General features: G+C 46.4%; 2 protein-coding genes across 2 annotated transcripts in view; one reads left to right on the top strand and one right to left on the bottom strand.

Moving 5' to 3' along the window:
- The window catches only part of SYN3 (synapsin III), a 448396-nt gene that overhangs the window by 98081 nt on the left and 324166 nt on the right, over positions 1–26149 (top strand). Inside the window, exons 4-5 of the mRNA XM_052641399.1 lie at positions 17872–18028; positions 19566–19655. Of these exons, the coding sequence (XP_052497359.1) occupies positions 17872–18028; positions 19566–19655 (247 nt within the window). The remainder of the gene's footprint in view (positions 1–17871; positions 18029–19565; positions 19656–26149) is intronic.
- The window catches only part of TIMP3 (TIMP metallopeptidase inhibitor 3), a 58731-nt gene continuing 54325 nt past the window's right edge, over positions 21744–26149 (bottom strand). The window contains exon 5 of the mRNA XM_052641400.1: positions 21744–25613. Coding sequence (XP_052497360.1) covers positions 25416–25613 — 198 coding nt within the window. The 3' untranslated portion in view covers positions 21744–25415. The remainder of the gene's footprint in view (positions 25614–26149) is intronic.

The raw sequence follows: 26149 nt of genomic DNA, 5'->3' as shown, positions 1-26149 counted from the left end.
GTCATCAAGAGGCTCTTTAGCTCCTCTTCACTTTCTGCCATAAGGGTGGTGTCATCTGCATATCTGGTTATTGATATTTCTCCCAGCAGTCTTGATTCCAGCTTGTGCTTCTTCCAGCCCAGCATGTCTCATGATGTACTCTGCATAGAAGTCAAATAAGCAGGGTGACAATATACAGCCTTGACAGACTCCTTTTCCTATTTGGAACCAGTCTTTGTTCCATGTCCAGTTCTAATTGTTGCTTCCTGACCTGCATACAGATTTCTCAAGAGGCAGGTCAGGTGGTCTGGTATTCCCATCTCTCAGAATTTTCCACAGTTTCTTGTGATCCACACAATCAAAGGCTTTGGCATAGTCAATAAAGCAGAAATAGATATTTTTCTGGAACTCTCTTGCTTTTTTGATGATGCAGAGGATGTTAGCAATTTGATCTAGGATCATACAGCTGTTAAATGTTGGAACCAGGAGTTCAAACAAAGTCCATGTCCTAAACAATTTATTAATTGACTTCTGGGGCCATTGAAAGGATTAAGTTCATGTATAGTTAACTGGTATTGGCTTTAACCAGTGGTCCCCAAAGGGTAGTCCACACAACAGCAATGCTAAATATTTGTTAGAAGTGGTACTTAAATTCTTAGAAATGTTTCCCAGGTTTAGATAGACCTGGTTTTACATGTTGATATGTTCCTTAGTTGATATGAATATAAGTATTTATGCTGGTGGGACTTCACTTACATCAGCTGAGAATAAGTCCATACCAACTGAACCTTGAGGAAAGATAACTAAGTATTGTAGATGTAGTTCCCTCCTTGCTTTCTTGTCCAACAGGTATTTACGGACTCGGCAGGAAATTATCCTGTGATCTATCAGTGATATCCTACATGGACCTAATGGGTACCAAGACCCTACCATTCCCAGGCTGGCTGTGTGATGTAATTTCTCCTCCCAACACAGTTGCTTCTTGGGAAAGAGATCTCAAACTCCTTCCTTCTTAGATAATAGATGCTCAGTAATGTCCTTTCACATAGTAGATGCTCAGTAATGTCTCTTGATGATGAAGTCATCGCAGTTCACCTGCTGACAGCTGTCTTTTTAGCAAAAAGCACCCAGCAGGAGCTCTAACTGTTACAATCACCTCGAAAGCTTCTAAAAACGTCAGCCTGGGGCCAATCATATCAGAATATCCAGGGGTAGGGGAAGAAGGGGAAAGGTTAGGTGTGAGTAGTTTTGAAAGTTCCCCAGGTGATTTCAAGATGCAGCCACGATGGAGAATTCCTGAGCCAGAGTGAAAAAGCCACATTGCAGAGTCTTCACCTGATGAACACCAGATCAGCAGAGGGTCACAGCTGGAGACCCAGTGGGTAAAATCCAGATAGGCTTCCTCGAAAGCTGCCCTCCACTTCTTAGATTAGGCCTGTGAGCCAAGCTGGAAGCAGCCAGAATCCTCTCTTAAGAAGTTCCTGTGCACAATGGAAGGTGCAGCTGGAAGCACTTATGCTGGAAACCCTGACTGGGTGATAGTCCTGAAATTATTGCCATATGTCGCTAGCTGGGAGGGCAGGGCCCACGGTTGGCCCTCCACCCCCTACAGCTTCCCTTCCACCAGCCGCTCAGTCATCACCCATGGGAGCCCCCAGTGTAGCTTCATCAAATGATTTTATGGAGCATCTAGATTTTCCTTGCAGGAAGCCAGGCCCTGGAAATGCAGGTAAAAATCCAACATCACCCCAGTGGAGTTCACAGCCTAGAAGGAGAAATGAGCAGTGAATCAACAACTAGAATGGGCCGTGATAAGAGTCAGGATGGAGAAAAGCACAGAAAGATAATAATAATGGGGTTGATTGTGTGAGAGCTTTGGGGAGGAGGTTTGAGGGGGCTCCAGCAGTCTTCTGAGGAGAAGTTGTAGAAACATTGAGGCTTTTTTTTCCTTTTGAAATATTCATATATATATTTTTTAAGTTTGCAATAATTTTAAGTATAAAGTTGAACACACAAATTTAACAAATATTAATATTTTGCCACATTTACTTCAGATCCTTTAAGAAAACAATTCTAAACTATTTCAAGCATAGTAGAAGTTCAGAGAATAATATAACAAACACTCATTTATTGAGGTGGTGTGGTGAGGAGCCAGGCTTCAGGGCTCTGCAGTGGGACATTGGAGAGATGACTTAACCCTTTCGTTTCTCTGTCTTCTTTAAAAAAAAAAAAAACTACCTCTACAGGTAATTGTCAGGATTAATTAAGGTAAAGCTCTTTAAAAGACAAAATTTCCTCACACACACTATGTGCTTAGTAAACATTAACTGTTGTTATTTATGTGCTCATGACCCTGCTTGTCAGATCAACATTCTGCTGCATTTGTTTTATAAAGTGGGCTTCCCATGTAGTGCTAGTGGTAAAGAAACTGCCTGCCAATGCAGGAGATAAAGGAGATACAGGTTCGATCCCTGGGTTGGGAAGATCCCCTGGAGGAGGGCATGGCAACTCACTCCAGTATTCTTGCATGGAGAATCCCATAGATCGAGGAGCCTGGAGGGCTACAGTCCATGGGGTCACAAAGAGTTGGACATCATATCATAGCTGCTTTTAAAGACCCCTCTGTGCACACTTCCCTGTTCTGACTGCTAAGGAAGAATAAAGGTTCGCTAGGAGGTCTATGTGCAAACGTCCAGCGCAGGATATGGGGCAAGGGAAAGCCTGACTTCTGAGAAAACCCTACAGTGTGGTCAGAAAGGAAGGTGATAGAGGGAGGCAGGAGAGGTGCTGGGTGTGTCAGCGGGGGCGTGATGAGCCCATTTCCCTCCAGAGAGGACCCACCCAACTCTTTTCTCTCTCTCAGGAAACCGCTGGGGTCCCTTTTAATGGTTCCTTTAAAAAAACACAGACAGTAACCTCACCCATGCTTGCTCCTCAGCCTGGAAAATTCCACCCTGTACAGGCTAGCTTTAAGAGAAGAGACTCCCAGGGGAGCTGCAGGAAGGGGGCTTAGGTGCCCTAAGTACCCCAGAGGCAGGAAATGAGTGATTGAGGGCTGTGGCCAGGCCTGAAGCACTCAGCCCCTCTTGGCCCCAAGTCTGTTTCAGTGAACAGTTAGCTTGGGGTGGAACTCTACGGAAACTATGCACCCTACCCCCACCAGTTGGACACTTTTGCTGCCTGAGCTGATAGAACCCCCTGGCCTGTTGAGTAGTTAGCCTGATCAGAGGCACATATGGGGTTCACCAGGCACAGACATTTGTGGGAAGGGCTTGGGGACAAGTGCGTACTAGCACCCAGTCTCGGTTGGAAATGTGCTCTCCCATCACCCCTCAGCAGCGCCATCATTTTTTATCTCACAATGGGTTTTCCTCCTTGCCCCCCTCCCCTGTGCATCTCCGGCATCCGCTCCAACCCTGCTGAGGAACAGCTGCTTGGAGGCCCATCTCTCATCAGCTGCCTTATCTCCCTGATGAATAATGTTCCCCTTCCCGCAGAGGCAGCCTGGCAGGAGGCCCACCCCCGGGGAGAAGCAGGCTGCTGACAGGGCCTGGAGCCCAGGCAGCTGTCAGAGAGTGGGGTGCTCCCTTGGGCCCTCAGAGGGTAAGGACTGAATCCCTGCCTCACAGAGACATGCCACCTGAGGCTCCACGGCCGTGGAGAGCTGCACCTCACCAACCCAGCCAATTCTAAGCACACCTCACACCGTTTGGATGCAGTAACCACTCTGGGTGCCAAGGAGACAGAGGTCCATGGGTCCTGCTCCACAGGGGTGGGGACTGCTTATGGGAAATGTGATTTATACTTAATGGTACAGAGTTCTGTATTTCATAGTTCTGTGACCAAGAGAGCACATCGAACCTCTCCAGGTCTCGGCTTTTCCCATCTGCAGATGGGTTAATAATAGTGCTGTGGAGATGCTGGGGTTGTCTGCTCAGACCCCCTTTGCCAGCTAGTGCACCAGTCCCAACGCTGTGAGTGCCATGGTAACAGCTACACCTCTGGTCTTCTCCAGAGCCTTTGGCTTAAGGTATTGGCATCTCTGAGATATCTGAAAGGCTATCTCCTTCTGCCGCCCTCCCTCTCCCTCTCCCATCAGCCGAGCTGGTAACTGACTAATGCTGGGGACACAGAAGCTGAGCCTCTTTCTTCAAGATGGGATAACTCCATGGGACTGTGCTCCAGAAATCTCTACAAATCCAGCCAAGGCTAGACCTTAGCCATGACTACATCCATCCTCAGCCCCTTCCCCTTCCTGTCCTGCTTCTCTCATCCACTTACCTGCTTAAGAACACACCCTTCCTCCTCCATGGATCATAGGCTTTGGAAGACTGTTTTAGGCACCACTTTTAGGGGACCCAACCCAAGACAAGTACCCACTTCACAGGAGTTCTGTGTGAGGATGCAATCAGATAAAGCTTAAAAATACCCATGTGGGTGCCTGCCACTCAGCAAGTACCAAATAGTGATTCTGATTCTCAAACTACTGCTGTGTGACAGGATGTCACAACGGAACTCGGGCAGATACGACAGAGAGGTGGGTGTTGAAAGCCTCAGTTCCAAGACTGGAGTTGGAAGCAGGGCCCTAGGAGGTCATTTAGCCAAACTGTCCTGTACAGTGAGGAAACTGAGGCCCAGAGAGGAGAAGCTGAGGTGTCAGAGGCCCACAGCAAGTCAGGAGCAGAGGGGGTACTAGACTGCCCCACGCTTCCCAGCCCTCGCTTTCCACTAGCCCCCCTTGCTGTTTTGGTGTCTTGAGATGCAGTGTCCCTGGTAGCTGTTGAAGTGCTGCTGACTTTAGATGGGCCAGGACCCTGGGAAGGTAAGTTGGAGCACACTCCCAATTCCACATGGTCCTGAGCACCTGCTAGTAATGGACACCTGCTGGGAGCTCAGAGACTTGGTATTACAGATGGACATACCACCTCCTCGTCATTCAGAGACATCACTGTTGTTAAAGTGTGCGTGTGTGTGTGTGTGTGTGTGTGTGTGTGTATGTTGGTTAACTTTTATCCCAGGAAGTAAATAATGCCAGCCTGTTCTACAAGGAACATTTTATTGACCAAGCTTTGAAAGAACAGTAAGAGCATTAGACGGGAAAGAACATTCCTGGACTCACTTTTTATCATATTAAATAAGAAGGATATTCTTAATTTTCATAATAGTCTCTCTGAATAGCCTGCTGTCCTTGTTTTCCCCAAGTATGTGTTGAATTACAAAGGTGAGACAGATCGTGGCTTCTGGATATACTGGAGTCCTGTGGGGTTGAACTATAGAGGGCATATTATTATCCATGTGACCAACCCAGGCTTCCCTGGTGGCTCAGCAGTAAAGAATCTGCTGCAATAGAACCAAATATTCACTACTAATTCATTTAACAAAAATTGTTGAGGAACTTTTAATTGTCAACTTGTGCTTCAATATAAGAAGCAAATGTAGATATGAATATCAAAATCTGTAAAACTTAGAGAAAATTATGTACTGCAATAATAGTAATGGTTCTTAAATAAAAACTGTGATATACTTAAAAAAAAAGAAAAGAAAAAGAATCTGCCTGCAATGCAGGAGACCTGGGTTCAATCCCTGGGTCGGGAAGATCCCCTGGAGGAGGGCACAGCAACCCACTCCAGTATTCTTGCCTGGAGAATCCCATGGACAGAGGAGCCTGGTGGGTTGCAGTCCATGTGGTCGTAAAGAGTTGGACACAACTGAAAGTCTGAGCATGCGCATCCGTGTGACCAGAGATGACAATAGTGGAACTGGAGAAGTAGACCTTTTAAAATCAAACCAGATGCAGGATTTTGTGTTGGTGATATGGCAATTGGACTTGAATCTGCACACAGTAGACAGCCTCTAAAATCACTCAGATGTGTGTCCCATAAAAAATGTCTCTGGGCAATGTGGAGAAGAGACTTCAAAGGCGGGGCAAGAACCCTGCCCCCAGATAGAGGCAGTCTTGGACAGGTGAAGAGTTAACTAGGAGACCACAACATGTGAGCAGTTAGGAGATGCTGTGTGAGGAGTTTTCAGGTGAGCCAGACACCCTGAAGGTATGGGAATGGAGGATGGGGAGGAATCATGAGGAGGTAGAATCTGAATTGGAATTTTTGAGGGGCAGTTTCCTAAGCATGGGATTCCCTTGCAACTCAGCTGTTAAAGAATCTGCCTGCAACGCAGAAGACCTGGGTTCAGTCCCTGGGTTGGGAAGATCCCCTGGCGAATTCCATGGACCGTATAGTCCATGGAGTCACAAAGAGTTGGACACGACTGAGCAACTTTCACTTTCCTAAGCATGGGCTTCCCTGGTGGTTCAGATGGTAAAGAATCTACCTGCAATGCAGGATACACTAGTTTGATCTCTGCATTGGGAGGATCCCCCTGAAGAAGGAAATGGCAACCCACTCCAGTATTTTTGCCTGGGAAATTCCATAAGCAGAGGAGCCTGGTGGGCTCCAGTCGTGACTGAGCAACTGACATACTTCCTAGGCAGAGGGAGTTGCATGGACAGAGCACAGTGTGAATGGATGGAAGATGAGCGTGGGAGCAGCAGGGCCATGGACCTTGATGTAAGGATGTTCTAGGAGCAAGGAGGAGACAGAGCTAAAAGGAAGCCCAGGCTGCCTTCTGGAGAGCACTGAGCTGCAGGGGAAGAAGTAGGAGCTCCTGTCTGTGGGCAGTGAGGCTGCCAGGGGTTTGAACAGCAGAGTGGCAGGAGGGAACCATTACTTCAGGATTAGTACAGGAGTCAAATGCAGATGAGGGTGGTGGTGGGAGAGAGGGCCCTTCCTCCCCACGTTGGAGACCATACACTACTAGCTTTCAGGCCCTATGTCTTATCTAGACAACTTTGGTCTGCACATACAATGTGGCCCCATGTTTTTTTTAAATGAAAGATTTTGCACAAAAAGACTTCACATAAAAGGCAGGTTTCTGGCTTCATTTGAAAACCAGAGGATTTGGTAAGACTGACCAAGGATTTCCATGTGGCCACCACATGCTGGAGTTGAGTCACAGTTGTCCTCCGTAGGTGGAGACTTGAGCCTCATTGGAGTTTTTCCCATAGCAGTTCTGCTTTATTTATTTTTGGTGTACGATTAAAAAAAAAACAAACTTGTTTATGAGCTATCAGCCTTTAAATTACTGAGAATTTCTTATAAATATCCAGAATTGGACTTTAGAAAGTTATTAGGGCCACCTGGGACCTTGTTCCTATGAGGGCGTAGCAGCTAGAGCAAAGGCTGTTTTCTATTTTCATCAGCGCCCACTTCCCCCAGCTCTTCACAGAGCCCTGCGTTAGCTGCCGTCTGTCATAGAGGTTGTGTTCTCCTACAGGAAGAGGAAACATTTCTAGTGTTCAAGTCGTTATTGAAAGTGGGAAAATGAAAGAGAGAGTAAGGGGCATGCATGCTTCTAAAAAGAAGGAAGAAAAGTTATGACCAACCCAGACAGCATATTAAAAAGCAGAGATGTCACTTTTCCAACATAGGTCTGTCTACTCAACGCTGTGGTTTTTACAGTAGTCATGTATGGATGTGAGTTGGGCTATAAAAAAGCTGAGTGTAGAATTGATGCTTTTGAACTGTGGTGTTGGAGGAGACTCTTGAGAGTCCCTTGGTCTGCAAGGAGATCCAACCAGTATATTCTAAAGGAGACCAGTCGTTAATATTCATTGGAAGGACTGATGCTGAAGCTGAAACTCCAGGACTTTGGACAACTGATGAAAAGAGCTGACTCTTTGGAAAAGACCCTGATGCTGGGAAAGATTGAAAGCAAGAGGAGAAGGGGATAACAGAGGATGAGATGGTTGGATGGCATCACCAACTCGATGGACATGAGTTTGAGTGAACACCCTAGACACTTCTGGAGTGGGGAGCGGCTTCTTACGTGGGGGGTCAGAGAGAAGAATCACAGATGACTTCAAGGTGATAGATCCTGGGTTGCTGTGAGCCTGGGGGTGCTTTGACAGAAGTCAAGAGGTCCAGAGTGGGGGAGCCTGATGATTTAGGGTCCAGGAAGGGTGAATTTGAGGTAATAAGGATGATGCTGGTGACACATTGGTTATGCACGTCAACTTTGAAGCACTCTGGTCCATGTGGAAATTGTTCTTATTGTGCTTAATCTCTCAGTGCCTTAGTTTCTTTTTAAAAATTATTCCTTCTTTACTTTTATTTCGGACCTCCCTGGTGGTTCAGACGGTAAAGCGTCTGTCTACAATGCAGGAGACCTAGGTTCGAACCCTGGGTTGGGAAGATCCCCTAGAGAAGGAAATGGCAATCCACTCCAGTACTATTTCCTGGAAAATCCCATAGACAGAGGAGCCTGGTAGGCTACAGTCCATGGTGTCGCAAAGAGTTGAACGCAACTGAGTGATTTCACTTTACTTTTATTTGTATTTATTTTTAATTGAAGTGTAGTTGACTTACAATATTATATTCATTTTATATATACAGCTCATAGTGATTTGATATTTTTATGAATTAGTGATGATTTCTTGAAAAATAAGATTATTGATAGTCTCCTTATAGGATCATTGTGAGGATTAAAGAGAACATAATTAAAAGCCTTCAAATGACTCCCGGGGCACAGGAAGTGCTCTATAAATCGGAGTCATTTCCACTATTGCCTGTGAGGACAAGGTGGGTGAACCCACTGAATAGAGGTGATTTTCCAGGGCAGGGAACCAACCTTGAGCCTTGGAGAAGAGCCAATCAGGGAAGAAGACACAGTGAAGAGCCCGGAGGGAGCAGCTGGGAAGCGCAGGGAGAGCGTCTTCAGTGCAGGGCGGATGGTAATCACGCTGCAGAGGACCAGGGTGAATTTGCCCCAGATAACTCTTGGCAATGTCTAGAGACATTTCTAGTGTCACAGCTGGGCCTGGGGGTGCTATTGCCTCTATCGGGTAGAGGCCAGGGATGGTCCCAACACCCTACAATGCATAGGACAGCCTCCCACAACGAAGAATCATCCAGGTCCAAGGTCAATAGTGCAGAGTGGGAAACCCTTCTCCAGAACCAGCAGCTTCCAGGTTTGACTCATGGTTCCACCAACAACAGCTGTGGAACCTCGGCAAGTTCCTTAACCACTCTGTCTCTGTTTTCTTATCTGGAAATGGAGATGAAAATAACAGCTCCTTAAATGAGTCAGGCTTGAATGAGTGAAGATACATGGAGGGCTTCGAATAGAGGCTCACTGAACATTAGCTGTTATCAGAAATCAGGGAAAGGGAGGACATAGCAGAAAGCATTTGATCTTGGAGTTTGGCTTTTAGGAATGACCTCAGTGTGAGTTCACTAAGGTGGAAAGGGGACTGGCAGCTGGATGCAGAGGGTGGTGGAGATGGGTACGTGGGAATTGGGGCTGTAGGCACATATTGTAGCAATGGGAGAGAGTGGAGGACGGGCTAGTTACAGCTGCCAGCCCAAGTGAAGGGGATTGTTTTACCTTCAGTTACTTGTTTATGCCAACCAAAATTTTGATTAATGCCCAAACCACAGTATAACAAAAATGGAAATTTTCAAAACAAAATTACCTGTAGCCTCACCACCCTAACGAATGAGGAATGTTCCAGCTGCCCTTCCAGTCTTTTCATGTTTATGGTACTTTAGTCATAACGCAGATTCTCTTTTCTATTGTTTTATGTCACGTGAAATGGTCCCATCAGCATTTTCCATGATTTTACATCATTGTTACATTTATCATTTTTTTCCAAAATGAAGATGAACCTCATTGTTTTTTCATAGTTGTAAAAATGCTTTGTACTCTTTTTTTAATACAGATAGTACAAAAAAGTCTGAAGAGAATGTAAAATCCCCCATTTCCCACCCCACCCTTCAGAGATAGCCAGCTTAGCGCTTTTGGTGAACATCCTTCCAAATAAATCTCCATACACTTATCTATGTGTTGATTTGTTAACTGTTTTACATAAAGTTACGTAAACATTACTTAACTGTCATTCATTTTCAGCCTTGAAGCAATGGTTTTCTTATTTTGGAGTCAGGGTTGTGTTTTTGGGAAGTGAGGAGGGGGCTGTGGATGGATACGCACAAGAAGAAAGAAAGCCAGGAAGCTGCTAGAAAGAGGAAATATTGGGGGCGTGCAGAGTATTTGTTTCCTGAGGCTGCTATAACTAAGTGCCAGAGGCTGGGCAGCTTACACAACAGAAGTTTATTCTCTCACGGTTCTGGAGGCAGGAAGTCTGCGATCAAGGTGTCAGCAGGGCCATGCTCCCTCTCAATGATCTAGCTGAGGATCCGTTCCTGTCTCTTCCTCATTTCTCGTTGTTGCCAGCAATCCTTTACATCCTTTGACGTGTTGCCAGGAATCCTTTACATCCCTCGATACGTCGACTCATCGCTCTAATCTTTGATTCCATCGTCACATGGCATTCCTCTTCCTCTCTGTGTCTGCATCCAGATTGACCTTTTCTTAAAAAGATCTAGGCATTGGGTTAGGCACTCTACTCCAGTATGACCGCACCTTAACTTGATTGAATCTGCTAAGACCTGTTTCCAAATCAGGTCACATAGCCAGGAATAGGGCTCAGGACTTTGATATATCTTTTGGAGGCACACAATTCAACCCATAACATGTGAGATCCCTGGGGTGATGGAGAAGAAGGATGGAGCAAGGGTGGAGTCACAAGAATATCTCTGAAATGAAAGGGAGAAGAGACTGAGATCAAGAGACCGGTACTCTGAGGCTTCTGAGGCTTCGAAGGGAGATGGGGAAGCCTCCTTCCTCCAGCAGCTCGTGTCTATGTTTTATTAACCTCTTCAGTTCAGTTCAGTTCAGTTGCTCAGTCGTGTCCGACTCTTTGCAACCTCATGAATTGCAGCACGCCAGGCCTCCCTGTCCATCACCAACTCCCAGAGTTCACTCAAACTCACTTCCATCGAGTCAGTGATGCCATCCAGCCATCTCATCCTCTGCCATCCCCTTCTCCTCCGGCCCCCAATCCCTCCCAGTGTCAGAGTCTTTTCCAGTGAGTCAACTCTTCGCATGAGGTGGCCAAAGTATTGGAGTTTTAGCTTCAGCATCATTCCTTCCAAAGAAATCCCAGGGCTGATCTCCTTCAGAATGGACTGGTTGGATCTCCTTGCAGTCCGAGGGACTCTCAAGAGTCTTTTCCAACACCACAGTTCAAAAGCATCAATTCTTCGGTGCTCAGCTTTCTTCCCAGTCCAAATCTCACATCCATACATGACCACTTGGAAAACCATAGCCTTGACTAGATGGACCTTAGTCAGCAAAGTAATGTCTCTGCTTTTGGATTTGCTATCTAGGTTGGTCATAACTTTTCTTCCAAGGAGTAAGTGTCTTTTAATTTCATGGCTACAGTCCCCATCTAGTAGTTTACAGAGAGCCCCGAGACTCACAGAGAGCCTGGCTGTGTGTAAGCGCCGCCGGGCCTCCCCCACCGCCCTCCGTGTGGCTGGCGGCTGCTGGCTGCCGTGTGCACACCCGCCCCCCCCCCCCCCCCCGCACCGACCCCACTAAGGCCTCCTGTTGTCCGCTTCTCGCCAGATTCCTGGTCGGCCACACCTCGTTTCTCTTTGGCCTGGACTAATTTCTTGCAGTTCTCGGGCTGGCAGGAAGCATCGCTAATTCCTAAAGCCCTTCCAGATGGCCCATTCAAGGCTCTGCATCTGCCTAGCACGCACATCTCTGTTCTGCCCTTGCTACAGTAGTGGTCCATAGCCTTCAGGAGGGTGGATTCCCCTCTGCTTTTCCTCAGGACACCTGTTATGGCTGGCGTGCTCAGTTCTCTTGGTTTCCTTCCCACAGATTTGGTACCTGAGGTGGTATGGTTAGAGGTGGAGGGGGATGGGGAAGGAGTGTGAGAAGTGGGAGAAGTTTTGAGGACACCTGAAGTCTCTGCTGGTGGGCACAGATATCAGAAGTCCATAGCCTTCCCAGGCATGCCTGGGGTCACGTCTGGCTTTGATGGATCAACATGTGACCAAAGTTAGCAACACTGTCCCTTAGTCAGCCTGGCTCTTTCAGAAAATGACTGTGACAAAATAGCAGTCAGGTGGCTGAGAATAACGAGGCTTCTGCGTATTAACTTAGGCCGCAGGCAAAGCCCAGTTGAAATCTTTTCTGGCCACTGCAGGCTTCTGCATATTGAGGGAATTATTATGCTTCTCCAGTGATGAAAAGTGACTCAGCCTTTGGCCCCCCACTTCTTGACACTGCCTGGAGCACCTGGTAATCTCCCAACAATGCATCACCTGTCCCGTCTCTACCATTTAATTGTATGTTGTCCTTGATTTCCTCTCCAGCGTCGAATGCCACTTCCGAGAACAGACCTGGGATCAGAAACCCATATAACATAGCTCATTTAAGTCTAAAGAATAATAAAACCCAGGTACAGCCTCTAGCCAGGATGTGCCAGCTTGTGTGGGACTGAAGGAGGCCTTCTTGCTCAGGCATGAAAGACACAGGGCATGTGCAGAAGAGCAGGAAGGGGTTCACGAGAGTTGTTGGAAATGTTTACCCAACCATATATCTTGCCACCACCTCATCAGACTTAATACTCCTGCCATGTAACCAATTGTAGACTTTGCCACTTCCTCTCAATACCAGTTAGAGCAGTAGTGAGGGAGAGCACCAGACCCAATTTAAACCAATGTAGGCAAAATAGAATACTTAATAGCTCAAGTGGGAAGATCCCCTCGTAGCTCAGTTGGTAAAGAATCTGCTTGCAATGCATGTAGACCTGGGTTCGATCCCTGAGTCGGGAAGATCCCCTGGAGAAGGAAATGGCAACCCACTCCAGTATTTTTGCCTAGAGAATCCTATGGACAGAGGAGCCTGGGAGGCTACATGAGGTCGCAAGAGTCGGACACGACTTAGTGACTAAACCACCACCAATAGTGCAAGTAACTCAGGAGATACGGACGGTTCCAGTGTCAGGCTCAGGAGGATTCAGGGGCTCAGTGAGGCAGACAGGCTTGATCGCCCTGTTACAGGTAGGGTCCTTTCATGGAGCAGGAAAACGCTGTCAGCAGGAAAACAGTGTCAAGCTTAGCTGGCCACTAAAGGAGGATTGTGACAACCCTTTTGACATCAGCAATGCAATCCTTAGACCAGTTACTGCCCAGAGGAACGCAGTTCTTTGATTGGAGAGAATTTTATCATGGAGTCTATCTCCCCCCCCACCCCAAAGAGAAGTATACTGAGCAGATAAAACCGATCACAGACCACTATCTTCTCACCTCAGGAATCCCCACTTTCAGTTGCAGGTGCTGTTCCCTCCACCTGGAAACCCTTAAAGCCCTGTCCATGTGACAAACCCCTACCTTTCTTTCTTGACCCGAGCCGCTCCTCCGGCACACACTCATCCACACACTCCCCAGGGAGAGTCGGCCCACCTTAGCGTTTCGTATTTGCCTCTGTTGTTTCGCTCACTCACTTTTTCATTTGTTCTTTTAGGAAATCCTTATCCTTTAGCATTGCACCCACCTCCTCTCGGACTGTGAGTCTTGTGAAAGCAGGAATGATGTTCCAATCATCCTAGGATTTCCAGCCTCTACAGGGGTGCTTGGCCCACTGTCAGGGCCTGAAACTACTGACTGCATCCCTGGATGGTGGGGTGACATGCAGGACGTGGCTATTCCCTGACTGGACAGAGAGCATTGGGTGCTGGGTGTGCAGGGAGGAACTGCATGCTGGTGTCTCTAATTTTTCACCTTCTGTGAAATCTCAGGCTGTGTGGAAGACACTGTGCATTCTGTGCAGCAGCCAGTGGCAGAATTTGAACTGTGACACATGCCTGGTTTGCTCTGATACAGTACTCATGGAGAGTGTTTATTTCTCACAGATTGTATCTGAGGATCTTAAGCAGTCACGGGGTCCAACTTGCATTTCCTAGGGTTAAAACTTTCTTTGTGATGCTAACGTACCTCCAGGAACACAGGACTCATTGTAAGGCAGCCCGCTGGTTATTAGGGGCCACGTGTTAATTTCCTGGCTACTTTGGCCACCAATCCTATTTCTCTTCTCTAGGATCACAAGGAAAGAGAGCGTTCCTTTTTCTACTTCGCATTCACTCATTCTTTCATAATAGTAGTGTTAGTCACTCAGTTGTGTCTGACTCTTTGCGACCCCATTGACTGTATTTGCCAGGCTCCTCTGTCCATTGAATTTTCCAGGAAAGAACACTGGAGTGGGTTGCCTGGCCCTCCTCCAGGGGATCTTCCCAACCCTGGGATCCAAGCCAGGTCTTCCTCACTGTGGGATTCTTTACTGCTCCGCCACCTGGGAGGCCCTCCTTCTTTCATGTGTACGTGCATTCATTAACTTCATCATTCGTTTAAAATTACTGATAAGGACCTGAGCAGGTCCCCTGTTCTCATTGAGCTGACATCTTTAGAGGGAAGAGACAGACAATAAACAACTAAATATATAAACCGGAGAAATACAGTTGTCATAAGAGCTGTGAAGAAAATAGGGCAATATGAGTGTTGAGGAAAATTTCAGTAGAGCTAACAGGACAGGTGTCCTTCAGGAAATGAATTTAAGCCAATAAGTGACAAGAATGAGGCAGCCACACACCCATTTGGGAAAAGAGCCTCCAGGAAAAGAAATTAAAGGGAGGAGCAGTTGTCAGTGTGGTTCTGGCAGAGGTGCTGCTGCTGCTAAGTCAGTTCAGTCGTGTCCGACTCTTTATGACCCTGTGGACCGTAGCCTTCCAGGCTCCTCTGCCCATGGGATTCTCCAGGCAAGAATACTGGAGTGGGTTGCCATGCCCTCCTCCAGGGGATCTTCCCCACCCAGGGATCGAACCCACAACTCTTACATCTCCTGTATTGGCAGGCAGGTTCTTTACCACCAGCGCCAGCTGGGACGCCCTTGGTGGAGGTGAGGGAAGAGGAAAGTAAAAATGAGAATGGAGAGGCAGGCAGGGGCTTTGTAGCTGAGGTAAGGAGGTGAGCATTTGTCATCAGAAAGACGGAAGCCTTCTGAGGGTTTTGAGCATGGAGCTGATGTATAATTTTAAAAGAGCACTTGGAATATGGAAGCTTGAGGTAGATTCTCAAATCCTGGAAGACAAAGTGGAGGTTGCTACTAGTTTATTTCAAAGAGTAAGAGAGATCTGGTTTAGTGGTGAGTTCTAGGTGCTCTAGAGAGACCGCACCGTAATATCCGGGACTAGAGTTGGAGCATCCCGAGATAAGCCACTGGATTTTGGCCAGCGCAAGACTTTGAATTCCTCCCAGAGCAGAGTGGAGTCCCCCGAGTGAGGCCCCAAGTGTGCTAGCACTGTTGTCTGGGAGGGAAACTGCACTGCTGGGAAGAGGGCGTGTCACACACCCGGAGCCCCAGGGGACCCTTGGAGCTTCAAAGCAGAGAGCAAAAGCAAGAGGGAAAGACTCAAGGGGAATGGACAGTGTGTTCATATATTTTGTTAAGATTCACAGGCATAAATAAAAAGACAATCAACTAGTAAAAACATCACCACACATGATAGATGAAGAGCTCATGTCCATGAGGAAACAGGGAGACCCCATTTTTTTTTCCAGTGAGGAAAGATGTGAGCAGACTTCTACAGTGAAGAAAGTAAATATGGTAATTAAAAGTATTCAATCTTACTAAAATCATAAAAATGCAAACTGAAACAGAAATGGGGTGCAGGGTATCTTTAGAGGGACATGGTTTATCAAATTGAAAAATGTATTTTGTAAAAACTGCTCAACTGGTGAGGCTGCAGTGAGACAGACACTGTCGTATGCCCTGGTGCTGTGCACATTTAAAAAGGGATAGTTTTCTGAGTACCTTTAAAAAAGTTCATACCCTTTCACCTAACAGTTCCACTTAGACATTATCTTAAATAATTTTAAATGAGGTCAGTTTGTGTGCAAAGATGTGCATGTGTGAAATATTGGAAAGAGGCTACTTGATGATAATAGATGATTGGTTGGCTTAATAGTATATCCATTCAGTGCACTATTAGGAAACCATTATAAATGATACTTCTGAAGATATTTTGATAGGGAAAATACCCTATAATATGTGGAAAACAGCAAAATCATAATTACTAGAAAACATAAAATCAATTATGAGTATTATATACATAAAATAGATTATTGAGTCATAATGTACACATAAGAAAACACAAATAATATGTGCTTATTATTCTAAAGGTTATTAGAATTTTTTCTGTGTTGAGAATTGCAGATAATTTTGTTTCTTTCTGTTTTCCAAGGGTGGTTTGGGTTTTTTTTGTTTTTTATTTGCACAATGAGCATATATTATTTTTAAAATCATCTAAAAGTAGAAAGTACTTATAAATCAGTGCTCCCTTTGGTCATTGGATCCCTGTTAGAGACAGACACACCTCTTCACCCCTCCTTCCATGTCTGTTGCTGTGAGACCCTGCAGAGTGTAGGGCAAAGGGTGGGGAGGCAGGAGGAAAGAAGGGATGTGGTACAACCTCCTCCTGTGCCGTGGTATTGCTAGGTGACCTGGGACACGTCACTGCCTGGCTATAGGGCTCCATTTCCCCATCTGTAATATGCACTGGTGGGACTAGTTCATCTCTAAGAATGCAGCAGGGATGTAGGCATAGCAGCTCTAAGGTTCTAGCCAACCCCAACCCTAACCACAGTGACATCACTGACTGCTTCTGTGCACCCACACTTGGATGTCACCGTACACATGGCCAGCTTCAGGATCAGTTACAGCTTAGCCAGGGACACCATTGCCCTTTTCTTTGGGAATGGGATGTGATGTTTATGTATATCATTCATTCCTTCAACATGTTCTTGTAATGACCCTGATCCTGGGGGCAGGCACCATAAGGCCCGAGCTCAGAGCAATTCAAAAAGTGTCTTCCCTGGGGGCAAGTCTTTTCCCTTTGAGGGTTATTTTAATTTATATTTGAATTATTTTAAAGAACTACAGTTTATTTGAAGCTAAGTGTCTGTGTCTGGATGAGTCAGATGGCTCACACCATTTTAAGTGTAAACCACCTACCTACTGTGAGTCTTGACTTTCTCTGGACTTAGAAGTGAAGAATCCAGAATCAGGTGCAGTGTGAATGAAACACTGTGTGAATCTACCTGGAGCCATGTGACAGAGGGTAGAGCGTGTGGACTTGGAGTCGGATGATCTGTGTTCAAACGTGGCTTTCCTGCTTCCCAGCTTTGTGATTTGGGGGCGTTCACAACATCTCTGACTTGCATTGTGTTCCCATTTGTAAATTGGAAATAGTGCTGACCTTACCCCAGTCTGCTTGTGAGCTTCAGTCAGGATCTTATCTCCAGAGGGACCTGGCAGAGCCTGGCATGTTCTCAAGCCATGGCATCACTACTCTTGCTGCTCCCCAGAGATTGCCACTTGAAAGGGACAAGAAGTGTTGAAGACGCACTAGAAGGAGCCTGCACTGCACCCTCATTGTGACCCAGGGCCATGAGGCTGTACAGCCCTGGCCCTGCCATTTACCTGCAGTGTGTCTTTGTGAGCAAGTGACCTATTCTTCCTGAGCCTCCAGGTGCTCGTCTGTGAGATGGAATTGACGGCAGCAGCACCCACATCCCAGGGCAATAGTGAGGACTCGGTAACTTGTGTATCTGCCATAGTGCCTAGTAAAACCACAGTATGTTCACTGAATTGTTTGATATGGCTTTTTTTTTCCATTTGCAAATTAAATACTTGTTCAGTATAAAAAGTTTAAAAAACAGCCTTAAAAAGAAATAAAGTGTGAATTGTTTTCAGTCCTTTTACTTTGCAGTTGCTGTGTGTTTGCATCTGGTCTTCCTCATCCCCACTCCCCAACCCTGTCCCCATTCTGAACTGAGGTGCTATCCCCAGCAGGCTTTGGCTTGGTGTCCTGATTGTCCCATCAGCCCATCAAGTATGTAACACTGCTATTGGTCCCTCTCTTGGCAGATCCTTCAAGCCGGACTTCATTCTTGTCCGCCAGCATGCCTACAGCATGGCCCTGGGCGAAGACTACCGCAGCCTGGTCATCGGCCTCCAGTATGGAGGGCTGCCTGCTGTCAACTCCCTTTACTCTGTCTACAATTTCTGCAGCAAGCCCTGGGTGGTAGGTGCTGGGCCAATCTGACTCAGAAGGAAGGGGGAAGCAGGGACTGGCCTCCTGGCCCTGAAATGGACCCATTCCCCAGCAGGGAGGCTCGGTAATGAAGGGAGTCTTTTTTATTTAAAGCAACTGAATAAACAACTTGGATCCCAGACCCCTTCTTGTACTTATTACCTAACAGATATTATATAGCATGTTATGGTACAGTGTTACATTATAATAATGTCAGTGGTAAGAGGGGGACCCTACTGCTCTCACTCTTTGAGCATGGTGACAACAAGGTCTCTGCAGTGCTGGCACTCAGGATTTATTGAATGCACGTATGCATTCATTTAGTAGATATGGATAATTTTTAACCATTGTTACTATGGCCTTGGCCTCCTTCTCCTTCTCCCCTGACTAAGCTTTGAGGCCTACAACATCCCAGGAAGGGTCCTCAGCGGTATTAGTTCACCATCCTTGTTTTCCCACATAGCCTTGGTGATGGTTGCAAGTACAATTCATTAGTACCAACTGCACCGTGTTGAGCCCTTCACATGCATATTATATTTAATCTTCAAACTACCCTGATGAGTAGGTATTTCTAATATCTCCATTGGACAGAAGAGGAAATTGAGACTTACGTCACTAGTAGTAAGTAGTGAAGCTGGACATTCTCCAAAACCCTTACTTGATTATGGAATTGCTCTCCTTCTCTGGACTTCAGTTTCCTTATCTGGAGAATGAGGGACCCTCGCATCATTTCTCATATTTTTGAGGTCCCTCAAGCCTATTAAACTGACAGCATGTTTCACCACAGTGGCAGGCTACAGCCCAAGAATCTTCCAGTCCTGGCATGATGCAGAGAGTTGCTGAGTTATCTGTTCTTTCCGTGTGAGCTCTCAGTATTGAGTTTACCCCAAAGTCAGTTTGGCACAAGACTTAGCTCCTCTTCCAGCCAGTAGGCATCCACATTAGGCCTTACACTGCACCTGATTCCTTCTTTCTGATCAGAGTCTACCTTACTCTTCCCTGCTTTTGTTCACTGACAGCTCCGTTTGCCTGATGGGTGAATTCCCAGCTCTTTGTCCACTGAGCATCTCTAGCACACAGCTGTCTCACTGCACACTGGAATGCCCTTCCTCCTTCTCTTACATCATCTGCTCCTGAAGTCATCCTCACCCCCTGTCTGTCCCTCTTCCAGGTCCCACAAGCCCCTCACTTCCCTCTAGCAAGATGTTATTATCTCAGCCATCTGCCCACGGGCTGTCTTTCCTCCAGACCTGGTCTCACGTGTTCAGTGTGTTGCCCCTGAACACATATAGCTGCGTACTCTGTCGAGTACAGTGCTGGGCACAGAATGAGCTCCCAGGGCTGCTGAGCAAGGTGGATGACAGAGGAGACTGGAGAGGACAAATGTCCAGTCAAGGACCTGGCCTTTATCCTGTGGGCAGGGAGCAGCTACTGGCGCAGATAGGTGTTTGAGGCATGGGATCCAGTGGGATATTTCTCCATACCAGGTAACAGTGGTTGACCAATGTTCTGTCATATTCTGTCCTAGTTCTCTCAGCTCATTAAGATCTTCCATTCCCTGGGTCCTGAGAAGTTCCCACTTGTGGAGCAAACATTTTTCCCCAATCACAAGCCAATGGTGAGTACCTTTTTTCACTCTTATCATTTTTGTGGTATGGAATAAATACAGATGTCCATGTACTCAGTCCATTTGAATGCAGGAGGTGGGCATGGGGGCTGCTCTCTGACCACCTAGGCTCTAAGGAAGAGCTGTGATATCCTGTGGGAACACCTGGCTTTACAGGGGAAGAGTCAGGTCTCCAGGTGAAATTTCAGGTGGTAGAGTAAATGACAAAGATACACAGCATTCCGTGGGACACTGGCAATTTTCAGCAAATCAGGGGACAACTTGAGCTGGCAATTGGAAACAAAGGTGAAAGATGTTTCTAAGGTAGAATGTTATTTCATGTGAGCCCTGTGCAGGTCTTGGTTTCAACTCTTATTTTAATAAAAGCAGTGATATTTTGTTTCCATTAATCACCAAAGGGCAGTTTCCTTGTGCATCCTCTTTGCACTCAAACTTTTGAATATACCCAAGGTTGTTGCTGGGAAGTGGTTGGAGTTTAGCTTGAAATATGTGGGATAGCCTCCCATTTGGAGGATGGGAAAGGTGAACGTCTTTTTGGGTATGAGGTGGGGAGCTCTCCATCCTGCGGCCAAAAGTTAGATGGAAGAGTTCCGGGCTGCTGGAAAGAGCCCGTGACATGCCTGCTTTCATGGTCAGTGGTCTTGTTAAACTGGTCAAAGGAATGCAGGGCCATGGCCCCATGCATGCCTTGCAAAGAACACAAGTCTTGGGGCACAAGATGGTTAATAGGGTTCCAGCAGTCTGCTTTTAGTCCCAAGCTTAGGCAACTGAGCTTCCAAGTCCTATTTGGAGACACTGATAGGTGTCTCTAGGTGGGGGGACAGTCTAAGCAGGCAAAAATGTTTCTCTTTGACTCTCTTTCCCTTGTATCTGATCTAATGAGGTGTCATACCGTCCAGGGTGTACTGGTTGGAAAAAGAAGGGGGCATGTTCCAACAAAGTGAGAAACAGTGAAGAAAATTCAGGATTTATCCTCACACTAGCTTGAGTTTGAATCCCAGTTCTGCCTGCTTACTAGGCTTTGGATCTCTGTGAGCCTTAGCTTCCTTGGTTGAAAACCATGTATGAGAGTGGAACCACTTCATTGGGTTGTTGAGATTTAACACGATCATGTGTACAGGGTACTGTGCTTGGCATACAGTGCTGCTACTGCTAAGTTGCTTAAGACGTGTCCAACTCTGTGCGACCCCATAGACGGCAGCCCACCAGGCTCCGCCGTCCCTGGGATTCTCCAGGCAAGAACACTGGAGTGCGTTGCCATTTCCTTCTCCAGTGCATGAAAGTGAAAAGTGAAAGTGAAGTCGCTCAGTCATGTCCGACGCCTAGAGATCTCATGGACTGCAGCCTACCAGGCTCCTCCATCCATGGGATTTTCCAGGCAAGAGTACTGGTGTGGGGTGCCATTGCCTTCTCAGTGGCATACAGTAGGTGCTCAAAATAGAGTAGTTTTAAAAGTGGGGCAAAGCCATACCTTGAAACATTGTCAACACTGGGATAATATTTGGGTGAAGGGTTTGCCGCCAACCCAGCCCATTGAGGGTGACAAGCCCAGCTGTAAGTTCCGAGTGGGGCTGGGTTGGAGGAGGGTGTTGCACGGCTGGAGTGAGTTCCTGGCATTCCCAACTAGGCCAAGTCATACTTGAAATTCCAGGCAGGCATTTGGCATCAAGGACTGCTGTTCGAGCCGCCCCCCTCCGACTTCCACTAGGTTGAGATTCTAAGAAAGAATATAGGGAAGGCTAAGTCAGGGCTCCAGTCTGGGAATACCCAAACCACTAACAGGTAATTAGATGTTGATCCAGATTCTGTAGAACTGGGGCGAACCCTGGTCATAGAATCGGGGAAGAAGGTCAGGGCTGGATTAGCCGCCACAGGAAGTCTAGGATGCCTCTCCTGAAAATGCTCCCGCCTGGGGAAAGGGCTGGGGCAGGGTGGGTCCATACTGTGGAAGTGAATGGAGGGAAGGGACTATGCACAGGCCAGGGGCCAAAGCAGGCAGGACCTGACTTCTGAGACCCTCTGTGGTCGCCATAACCCCCAACAGCGGTCAGGACACAAAGAAGCAAGAGACTGCAGGTATGTGATAGAAATAAAACCACTTTACTGTTTAGAATAAAGGACACACTATAAAAAGTGAACATTATGCAACATTACAAGACAATATACATTCACGGAATATAAAATTCATAAATAACATGGAGGAAAACTGTAAACAGTGCTACAAAATTTAGCAACAAATACATTCCTTCCAGACAGGGTTTTCTCTAGTTGGTTTCTCTCCATCACTTCTGGGTCTCAGGACAGCAGACCGGCTAAGGAGGAAGGGGGGGTGGTGCCTGGGAGAATTTATGAAGCCCCTCCCCTCGGACCATGAGCCCTTCTTGTGCCTCCCAGGAGTCCGTTTGGAAGCTGTTGATATCCGTCTCCCCAACATGCGCCCATTGTGTTTCGTTTTTGCTGTCAGAATTTTTAGTGTTTTTCTTGTGTAAAACTATTTTAGTGATATTTTTACTTTCTCAGCCAGGAGCCAAACACTTGGGTGTCATTTTTGGTTAATCCATGTTGCTGGTCAGGGAGCACATGATGAAGGACGGAGGCAGGGGTGGGTGTTGTCTCCTGGGGACCACAGTTTCTCTGAGACAGCTGTTCCAATAAGTCATTTTTATAAATTGCTCAAGAACCCTCATTTTTTGTATGAAAAATGGTGCTCATGGGCTGTAGCCTGATTGCCATTATGTGTCTGGGGAGTCTCCCAGTGCTGGCCAGATGGCGCACTGGCCTGAGAGGTGAGAGCTTAGGTGTGGTGCCTCCTGCATAGGGAGGCAGAAGAGATGGCCAGAGGAGGCCAAGACATCTCAGAATCACAGGTCCCATGGCCCTGGATTTTTAGGTGAAATCATGGCTTCTCAATGGGGTGGACGAATGGACTAGAGGGAAAAAGGAATGGGAATGACCAGCAGAGTGCCCAGAGCCAGTTGATAACAGAGCAAGGATGTGAATGTACTTGCTGTTTTTTCTCTTCTCCTTCGTAGTCCAGAAAGCACTAGGATGCCAACAGGGAGGAGTCTGGAGGACTCTCCATGCTCATTCCCTCTAGTTCCCCCATTTACCAATCTAGCTGCCTGCACAGTAGAAGTCTTTACCCTCCATTCCACTGTAGAATTTGATTCAGAAAAATGGCGGCATGTGGGTTTTGTTTTTTCTTTTTCTCTTAAACACAGTGTACACATATTACAGCCTACACATGACATAAGATTTAGCAAAATAAAACGCTCATGAAATGAATGAAATACAGAAGTGTCTCAGCTACATAAATGACTTTAAATTATACAGTAAGTGAACAGGTGAAATAAACAAAGCTATAGCTTATAGAAAGCTCAAAAACCGCCCTCTGACATCACTCTGCAAAGGACTCTTCTTTGCTCAGGACCTGCTGTTCTCCTCACCAGGGCCTGGCAGATGGGACTGTGGTTCCACCAACTTTTCAGAGGGAAACTTCAGGTGATTCGTGCTCAGGACTCACCTCAAGTCCCTCTTTGTGTGAGTGGAGGTGACCCCACCAGGGACCAAGAATAGCCAGATGCCTCATTGAGTCACACTGATGTCCAGTTGTGGGAGGGCACCTGTGCAGATCAGGTTAGGGGTTCCACCTTGTAGGACTTTGAGGTTCAAATTAAGAAAATCTTAAAATACCAAGTCTGGGACTTACCCCTTAAAAACCACTGGCCTCCTGAACTCGGTACCTTCCACTTATGCTGCCCCACTGAGAGCAAAGTCTCCTGTTTCCTGCATGCCAAATGTCGCCACCACAAGGTGAAAGGTACTAGGTAATGAGACCAGTCTGGAGGAAACCAGATGCCTTGACTGCCTTCTTGCTCTGAGGTTCTGCCAAACACCTTGCCTGGGCATTTGTGTTTGTGAGCGAGACATTACATTGTGTTGTCTGCTTCTTTTTTTTCTCCCGTTTAAATTGGCAGCTCTGTTTCCTAAAATGGAATGAACTGAAGATACAAATACTAATAGAGGACAAATACCCATAATCTGAAAAAAGAGACAGAGCCATCATGTTAAATGTAACCATCCTACCATCCTCCGTTCTATAAAATACACATCATCACCGACTCTTGGCATCTCACTTTCAACACTAAAACTTAAAGTAATTTTATTTAATCAGAGAATTTATATTATAGTTTTATTTCAAAAAACACAACAAAAACCCTACAGCTGTTTGCAGAGTCAGGTTTTCCCAGTGACCACCACTTTTAATTCTATGAGGTGAGTGCCTTAGGATGTGGCATTCACCCGCCAGTAAGCTACAGGAAAAGGAGCAAGTTGTCCCCAAACCCAGAAAAGGTGGCCATCTAGCCAAGGCAGGACACTGCAGCTCTCCTTCCTGTGCCCAGGCCCTGACCCACACTGACTCGCATCTCCCATCTGAGCCAGCCAGTAAAGGCAGTTAAATGAAGGCCCCAAACATGAAGCAGGAGAAAAGGAGGACAGAGGTCAGATGACCCCAATTAGAGGGATGCTGAGGGTGCTCAGAATTTCAAATTTTAATTAAAATGAAAAAAAAAATAAAAGATCAACTTGGAATGTCATGATTTTCTTCAAACAAGCAACAACAACAAAATAGAAGAGATTAAGCTATTGGCATATTTAACAGCATTGAACAGAATTCTGTGTCCTGTAAAAAAAAGAAAAAAATTAGCTTATGTCCCCACGTGGGTATATGTAAATGTGTATGCGAACACACCCCCCTAGGTGAACTAAAATGCTACTTTGGAAATAATATCCTCTACCCAAATCTACTTGTTCTATATCTGTGGATAGTGTACGGTGTTCGTATTTCTCCGATTTACATAAAGGCAAGCTCCTGGCCAGATCTACCGAAGACGTTTCCAGGAGGAAATCTTGTGGGAAGTGAGAAGAGGAAAGACATTCATCTTAGTCTCTCACCTGAGCTTTTGTCTAAGGCACATTGCCTCCTGACCTCAGGCAGATGTTTAAGTCTTCATCAACTAAGAAAATTCTGTTATTCTGGCCTGGCTGCTTGCTCCAGACTCAGAAACATCTGGTCAACCCAAGCATCAGTGGCTGGGGGAACTGTGTGTGCTGCATCGTCCAGACCCTCTTGCAGTTTCTTCCTTCCCTCCCTCACTCTCATGTGCAGACACAGACAGACACAGTCTGGTAAGGACATGCAGTAGCATCTCCTCGGTGTGTAAGATCTTCTGCGTACCTTGAGTCTATCTGCCGGCTGCCCTTGACTGATTTGAAACAGTTGGCTTTTCAGCAGCTTCCTTGTCTGTGTCCTTTATGTACTGAGGAAGAGGGTAGAGAAGGGTGAAGGGGGGAGAGTCTGGGAGATGGTGAGATGGGAAAGAAGAAAGAAGGGTAGATATTACAATGCCCTAATCGGGTAGTTTTTCAATTTTTGTTTTCCTAAAAAAATATAGATTATATCATTATGAAGAAGAGGAGTACCCATTCCTCATTCTTTCTGGCATGACACCAAAAATTTCCGGGTGGAAAGGGGTGATGTCAAAAAACCATAAAGAAAGGGAGGGGTGGGGCCAGGAGGATGGTTCCAAATAAACTCCATATGACAGCATAGATTTTCCTCTAAGTGTTCGAAGTGCTAAATTTGCAAGAAAACAGGCACTAATTTCATTGTCATCATCTGAGAAGAGTTAGTGTCCAAGGGAAGCTCAGTGGGAAGGGAGGGAAGTGAGGTGGGGCCGGGTCTGATGCTCAGGGGTCTGTGGCATTGATGATGCTTTTGTCCGGGGGTGCCCATCCTCGGTACCAGCTACAGTAGCCACCCTTCTGCCGGATGCAAGCGTAGTGTTTGGACTGGTAGCCAGGGTAGCCGAAATTGGAGAGCATGTCGGTCCAAAGACACTCGTTCTTGGAGGTTACAAAGCAAGGCAGGTAGTAGCAAGATTTGATCTGCAGTGAGATAACAAACAAAGGTTGGTGGACTCTGCCAGGGTGGACTTAGGCCTGATGCAAGATCTCTGCGGTGGAGCCCAGCCACATCCCTCCCTTAGTGAGGACAATATAAATAACACTCACCAATACTTACTGAGTACCTACTATGTACCAGACATTTCTGCTAAGTGCTTCTAACTTATTCTTTAGTCATGCCTCTATCTTTAATTCTCATAACTGATTTATCTCCCTTTTACAAACAATAGAGCCTCAGAGAGGTTAAGTAACTTGCCCCAAGTCACACAGCCAGAAAGTGGTAGAATTAGATATTTGGGAGAGCTTTTCCTCTCAGGTGGTAACAGGCAAGCATGAGAGTTCTTAGCAGTTGTAGGGAATGGAGAAATCAAAAAGATTAAAGCATAAAAATGTAGAGTCCAGCTGCCATAGGCTGGAAATCAGACAGTGAACTGTGTGACTTAGGCCTAGCTACTCTCTGGGACTCTGTTTCCTCATCTGCAAAATAGGGATAATTAAAAGTATACTAGTAGTAATCA

This window comes from Budorcas taxicolor, chromosome 5 (genome assembly GCF_023091745.1).
Source record: "Budorcas taxicolor isolate Tak-1 chromosome 5, Takin1.1, whole genome shotgun sequence".
Classification (NCBI taxonomy): domain Eukaryota; kingdom Metazoa; phylum Chordata; class Mammalia; order Artiodactyla; family Bovidae; genus Budorcas; species Budorcas taxicolor.
This window is presented reverse-complemented; position numbering and strand designations above follow the sequence as displayed.